The 7,500-nt window shown below is 36.7% G+C and overlaps 1 protein-coding gene across 3 annotated transcripts in view; it reads left to right on the top strand.

Annotated features, from left to right (window-relative positions):
* LOC144972086 (uncharacterized) overlaps positions 1–7,500 on the top strand; it is a gene marked incomplete at its 3' end in the record, with an annotated part of 29,962 nt that overhangs the window by 15,485 nt on the left and 6,977 nt on the right. For all 3 annotated transcript variants that reach the window (XM_078913180.1, XM_078913178.1, XM_078913179.1), the window contains 4 exon segments: positions 704–888; positions 2,086–2,193; positions 4,445–4,588; positions 5,984–6,154. In XM_078913180.1, the coding sequence (XP_078769306.1) occupies positions 704–888; positions 2,086–2,193; positions 4,445–4,588; positions 5,984–6,154 (608 nt within the window).

The raw sequence follows: 7,500 nt of genomic DNA, 5'->3' as shown, positions 1-7,500 counted from the left end.
TCCGCTACATGTAACGCAATAATTACTTCTAAGAAGCTCGATAGAAGTAAAAAAAGCAAGCAATGAAATAAAATAGAATAGGCGCATCGGTTTCATTCACAAAAACAAATGGTTTGGTTTCTCGGGTTTCCCTTGTGTCAACAATGGACAAACAAGGGGAATCTGAAACATTCAACCGTTTGTCTTTGTGAATTAAAATGAATCTTTTAGTCCTTTTTTCTCAGTTGTCTATATGCCCAATTAGAGAATACGTTTGATTTCTATTCTCAACATACGTTTTTATCCGATGGATATCTTCTACTCTTCAAAAAACGATATTAAGACTATCTTACAAAGTCGCCGGAAAAAAACCTTATTAAAAAGTGACCCTAATGATCCTAAATGAATTACAAATGGAGACCTTTGTAATGTCAGATCAACATTTAGCCCATATATTTCTATTATTTTTAAATATTGGATGCTGCTGTTCCCACCAGTCATTGTACAGCACCCGAATCATAGAACAAGTTCTTTGCAGCTGAAATGTCTTGAGTCTTGCATTAAAAAAACAACTTATCAATCTTCTTCTTCTTCTTCTTCTTCTTCTTCTTCTTCTTCTTCTTCTTCTTCTTCTTCTTTAAGACGGATCCTTATTGGACGTTCAACTTAACTCATTTCTGGTTTATCACCAATCAGTCACGTTTTTTTCTCTCCCTTTATTTAGATGCCAAAGGGAAGAAAAGACGGAGGAAAATCTCTCAAACAGCTAAGAATTACTACTGGTCATGCTCGAGGTACCATTTGACCCCGATAAAAGCCTTTGTCAGACAATGTGGGAAGGCAACGGTAAATATCAGGCATAGGATGTTGAACCACAAAGACGCCAGGCCCATTGCCATCACTTTAGTGGTCAGTATATTGTGATAAATGAATGTATAGGTATGTTCAAATCAATGTCAAGCAAATTTTAATCATAGCTTTTATATATATATATATATATATATATATAATATAATATATATATATATATATATATATATGACCCACCGCCACAAAGCGGCATTATGTCGGGATGACATGGGTGTTGGGAATTGAATTTATAGACATAGACATGAACAAAGAGTAGTCCTTCAGAGCCATGAGGCCCATGGAGCCGGAGTTTATCCCGGTTTCTATAGCTTGAAACAGAAAATAGCAATTACTTTCTACCCTTTGGATAGCGCTTTACCCCGTCAAAACAGGCATTCAACACTTTACATTTTCATGTACTTATTTATTTTGTTAAAATAAATAAATAAATAAATAAATAAGCATACAAATTGTTGGTTGATAACATTTGGAATAAGTGAGTTTTAAATTGCGTTTTAAACGTTTGGACGGATGAGGGTGACCTAAAAGATAATTGTAGTAAATTGCGACATTGAGGAGCGGCAAATTAAAAGATTGGTCCTACAGAATCATAAAAGTCACGGAGCCAGAATTTATTCCAGTCTCTGCTGCGTTAAACCGAGTAGTAGCAATTGCTTGTTTACTTTTGGATAGGACGCTAGTCTGTCGCGGAGTTCTTTCCTCAACATCTGGCTTACCAAGTTACCTAATCACTGTTCGGGATAATCAGAAAAAAAATCTGGGCTGCACCAAGTTTTTTTCCCCCCAATTGCATACGACAAACAACGTTTAGCCTAGTCAATGAAAGAACATTTGAAAATACCAGGGGTTATAGGCAAACTCTTTATAACAAGACGGTGCATTATTTCAATAGTTTGACTTGTAACCCACTAACGGCTCAAATTGGAGACTACTTTTCTCCCAAATCAATTTTATGCTTCGATATTATTACAAAGTATAGTGCATAGAACAATAAGAATTATTGAACATTTACATTTTAAGGGTCATCTATCATCATCATCATCATCATCATCATCATCATCATCATCATCATCATCATCATCATCATCATCATCATATATAATAATAATAATAATAATAATAATAATAATATATTAATAATAATATAATTATTATTATTATTATTATTATTATTATTATTATTATTATTATTATTATTATTATTATTATTATTATTATTATTATTATATCCTTTAGAATGACAGGAAGACAAGTTTCTTGGACGTTTCTTTCAACCCTCTTGGTCCAATAGGCACGAGTAGCATCGCACAGATGTTGTCACAGAATAACTACATAGTCGAACTGGTATGTCCGTAAATTAGAGCAAACTTAACTTACTTTAAAAAATAATTAAAAGTGACACGGGAAAAGTATAGATCGGCACTGGAAAATCAGAGATCGACATTGGAAAAGTAGAGATCGACACTGGAAAAGTAGAGATCGATACTGGGAAAGTAGAGATCGATACTGGGAAAGTAGAGATCGACACTGGGAAAGTAGAGATCGACACCGGAAAATTAGAAATCGACACTGGGAAAGTAGAGATCGACACTGGGAAAGTAGAGATGGACACTGGGAAAGTAGAGATCGACACTGGGAAAGTAGAGATGGCAGGAAAGTGAGATGGAACTGAAAGTAGAGATCGACACTGGAAAAGTAGAGATCGACACTGGGAAAGTAGATCGATACTGGAAAAGTAGAGATCGATACTGGAAAAGTAGAGATCGATGCTGGGAAAGTAGAGATCGATACTGGGAAAGTAGAGATCGACACTGGAAAAGTAGAGATCGACACTGGAAAAGTAGAGATCGACACTGGGAAAGTAGAGATCGACACCGGAAAATTAGAAATGGACACAGGGAAAGTAGAGATCGATACTGGGAAAGTAGAGATGGACACAGGGAAAGTAGAGATCGTCACTAGGAAAGTAGAGATCGACACTGGAAAAGTAGAGAGCGACACTGGAAAAGTAGAGATCGACACTGGGAAAGTAGAGATCGACACTGAGAAAGTAGAGATCGACACTGGAAAATTAAAGATCCGCTTCCAGAAGAATGGGATCATTAACAAATGGAATGGGTTTTTATTGAAACAGCTGAAACAATGTTTTGATATGAGAGCATTGTGACGCGTTTACCATACTCTATGTGCTTCTCAATGTTTATTCATACACCCAGAAGGCCATGCGGAATATTCCATTTCATACCGTATATGGCATGGTGCCTGTTCAGCTTACATTTAGTACCTGACACTTTTACAATATCGGTCACTACTACTCATCCACTTCTGAGTCTAGAAGAATAATGTATGTAAAATGACTTACCCAAGTATACAACTTGGGGAACGATCCTGTCACCTATACGACCATTTACCGCGCTTAACATTGCTTGACATTTGTGACAGGACGAGACTCAGTACCGCTGAGCTATCGAGTCACACTGTACTGTTTCAATCCGAAGACCTTCCATTTTGACGTTTTCGTCAATATTAAGTGTAAAAGTATTGTAGTAATAGGGAATGAGATTAGCGGAAGAGTAGCGTACCTTGATTGGGTGTCACCCATAGTCTGTGACGTCACCGGCGGAGAAGTTATTGGAGAGAGAACGTCATGTTGGTTGTTCGCATGCGTCTCTCGTCCTCGCTTCCGGTGAAAGCGGCTTGAGACACTTCAAAACCAAATTGACGTTCTCTCTGTAAGGTGACGTCCAATCAAGGGACGCTACTCTTCCACTAATCTCATTTCCTATAGCGATAAGGTGGATATTTTCGGTAATGAATTTTGAAGATCGAATACGCACTTCTTGTGAAGTTCAAAATATTATAAGCTTGTCGTATTTTGGGTATTACTAATTGTTTTCATACCCATTGTCTTTTGCGCCCTAATGGGCAGCAAAGAGAGATCTCTACCTGTTTCTGTCGTAGGTTACACAAGGCAAGAATTTTTCAGGATTCCACCCATTGATCTTTTCTCTCATGTCCTCAATTCAAAGCAAAGCCTTGCGATTTCGAACTTTTGAAACATGAACAATGTGACCCTAAACAACAGAAGCTTATGAGATAAACTAGTGTTTCAGATTTGTCACTAAACAAACAGTATAGTCTCTTTTTCTTTCATTTTCTCAAAAAAATGGTCTGGACTAAACTCCTAGGTTCTACTATAGAGAGTACTAATCCTTAAGAAGTTCAGGGCTATTAAAAGTAATGAACCAATATGTATTTAACAGCTTTAATTAAAAAGAGCAAGATACAAAGCACGAAGGCTTTGAGCTCGACACGTCCCGTGTTTCGTATGTTGCTCTTGATTTTTTGAAGCTGATGTATTCAATACCATTAGGTTGTGGCAGTAGCACGGTCCTTTGCACTGCTAGCTTTGAACTGCATTGATTATTTCCTCCCTTGAATGTCCAGCGAAGATTGGTTTGTTGAGGAGACCTTTAAATTTCTGTATTAGCTTTGCTCTATTACCTTTTATACATTCTTACCTTAACGTTAGAATTTTCTCGAATATTATGTGTCAACATGCTGCTGACCTGTGTTTTGTGTTTTGATCTCCCAGAATCTTTCAAGTACGTTCCCCGAGCGAGAGGGTCTTCAAGCCCTGCTTGAGGGCTTACGTCATAATCATATCCTACACCGATTGTATCTCGATGACAACGAATTGATACCGTCTGACGGGGAGGTCCTTGGACAGATGATATTGGTAAGACTTTGACAGCTTTTAACTAAATAGGATTGTAATCAAATAGGAGTCGATATGGTCAAAGATCCAATATGTTGTACTTTGCTAAAAATCTACATTTAAGGGGTTGACTTTCAAAGCCTGCTAAGTCACATCCAGATAGAGAAGAAGTTGAATCTCTCATGCAGTATGTTTGACACCTTAGATAAGGGAAACAAGAGACGAATTTTCCTCTTTAAGTCACTAAATAAATGACAAGAGATTGAAGTTTTCTTTGAATGATGGAAATGCGACAGTAGATTTTGGGAGTTACCTCCTCATTAATTTTGGCCAGAAAAATTAATAGGTCGATTAAAATGACTTTCAATTTGCCAAAAAAAAGTATCAAACCTAGCTGAGATTTTGTTGATTTGAAACGGTTTGGCAAATTGGGAATCATTTTGATAGATTGATGTCTGAACTAAAAGTTTTCTGGTCAAAATAGAAAATAAATGTGCCTGTCAAATATGGCAGCAACGTAAACCGTTCTTGTCTTGTCAAGAGAAAACAGTTACCAGAGATGCGTATACTTTTTAGTAGTTTTTTTTTAATTTTTAAAATTAGCTACGACTCACTGGTCTTCCTATAATCAAGTATTGACTGATAAAGTTATAACTAGCTTTGGTTGACACATGGGCACCAGTCTTCTCTTGGAATATATCATGGAGAGAAATGAGGCCATTGGGATTAACAAAATAATTCTAAAATACATTTAAAGTCATTTTCATCCGATTTACGAATTCTAAGTTGCTGTTTTTTATTTATTTATTTATTTATTTATTGATGAACAAGAAGCGCCTATTATTCTTCTCAAGAAAGGATTTATACTTATGTCAAATATCAATATGGTAATTTCAGTGTCAGATTGATTTAATACCAGTTTGAGAAGGCTAACCAAATATGACACTTGGTTTGAATTAAGTTGTTTATAAAGTGCAATGGCATACTCTAAAATATATATTTTCTCGGTGTCCAAATACCTCAGTTGACAGAGCACACGTTTCACGATCAAAGGCTCTCATTGTATCGATCCCGAGCGCAGTTGAGATTTATTTCTCACTCCCTAATTCCCTGATTTTCAGTAATGACTGGGTAGCTAGATCTAATAGAATGTCACAAAATAGATTAACGTCCTATCAAAAAGGTAAGAGACATTTCCTATTGTTCGTTAAGCGCTACAGAAAATGGGATAAACTTCAGCTTCATGAACCCAATGGCTCTGGAGGATGGCTGTTTTTAAGTATGAGCTGCGTCTTGTCATAATACCAGAGTAGCAGGTGAATCATTTATAGTGTCAGATAAGATATGAGTGAAATGAAGATAAAGATAAGCTCGTCTGTATATTATTTAGTCCCATGTATCATGATGTTGTTTCAGGACCTCCCAGGATTGACAGAGCTACACGTCGCCAACAACCGTCTTGGAGGCGAGGGCACCAAACGGATAGGGCGAGCGTTGGCCACATCTAAAGGGAAATTAAATGTTCTCAACCTTAGATACAACCATATAAGAACTGACGCAGCCGCCCAGCTTGCCATGTCTCTAGTGGTAGGTGATAATTTGGTGCTGTATCCTATTGAGGCTTCTACTTCCTTGGCATTAATTAGCGATTTTTCCCAGGGCAAGCTCTGTGAATCCTCTTCGCTGGAATCCACTTGACCTTTCTCTTACTGTTTCCTCTTACTTTTGATTTTGGCCTAAATTCATATAAAGGTTTTGGATCAGAATCTGCTTAGACTTTTATTTAAAGGATTCAAACTCTTTGAGCAAACGATTTCGATGACAAGCTCTGGCAAAGTTGTTTGTACTCTGACATTAAATCATGTTTTCCAATGTCCTGATATAAAAGTTCCCGTGAATGCATAAAACAACCACTACGCTCTAACGGATATCGTTTGTTTGTTGTGTGTACAGCGAGTGATAGAGAGAGGACTATAGTATAACACACTTCCGTTAAAATCTAGTGAGTTCCTACGCAAATGGATTTGATGGATCAGCAATTATGGAGGAAAAGATAAGAGCAAGTAGTCGCCTATCTATCTAACCCATTGTATTGAATTATCCACAATTACGCCGTGATGGCAAATCCGTCTTCTAACTCACATAAAAGGAAATTCAGTGATCTGTTATTTCATTATCTTGTCGAGACATTTTAGAATAACGTAGGAAGTGCACACACACACACACACACACACACACACACACATATATATATATATATATATATATATATATATATATATATATATAGCTATATAACAAACTTTCAGGGCTATTTTATTCCGTTAATTATACCTCATTCAACTGGATGTGTAGATGACATACCGCTTCAAGTTGGTATTTTATCTCATGATCTAGATACTGAAAGATTACATTTACAACCGAGAATATTAGACTTGAGATAGGTTTACTTGTTTTATTGAAGACAAATAGATACAACGATTATTTTGTTGTTCAAGTCCCTATTCGACAGCTGGTTTATACTCAACATAATAATGGCGCGAACATTAAGGCGATGGACTACATAGTGTCTTAAACTAGAGAGGTTTTCCACGGAAAGGAGATACCAGATTATTACCAGTCTGTGTCACGTCAGCAATGTTAACCAGTCTGGATAGTCACGTATAAAGAATTTGACCAGACTTCTCGTCCAAATATCGATCGATTTAAATGATCCTCATCTTGGCAAAAATGCTCAGACCTGGGACCTCGCATCGATCGATATTTCTAGACAAATTATAAAATACGTGTCTTTCCAGAGGACGGCAGTTAACTGGTTAAGACATGACATAACTATAGTACGGCCATGGGTTTAGACCAAAATAAATAGAGACTTTTGCCGTGCTATTTTATAAGCCAAATCATTTAGAATGGAAGAAAAGTTACTAATTTGT

This window comes from Berghia stephanieae, chromosome 4, assembly GCF_034508935.2.
Source record: "Berghia stephanieae isolate SIO BIC M18660-M18661 chromosome 4, UCSD_Bste_1.3, whole genome shotgun sequence".
Lineage (NCBI taxonomy): Eukaryota > Metazoa > Mollusca > Gastropoda > Nudibranchia > Aeolidiidae > Berghia > Berghia stephanieae.
This window is presented reverse-complemented; position numbering and strand designations above follow the sequence as displayed.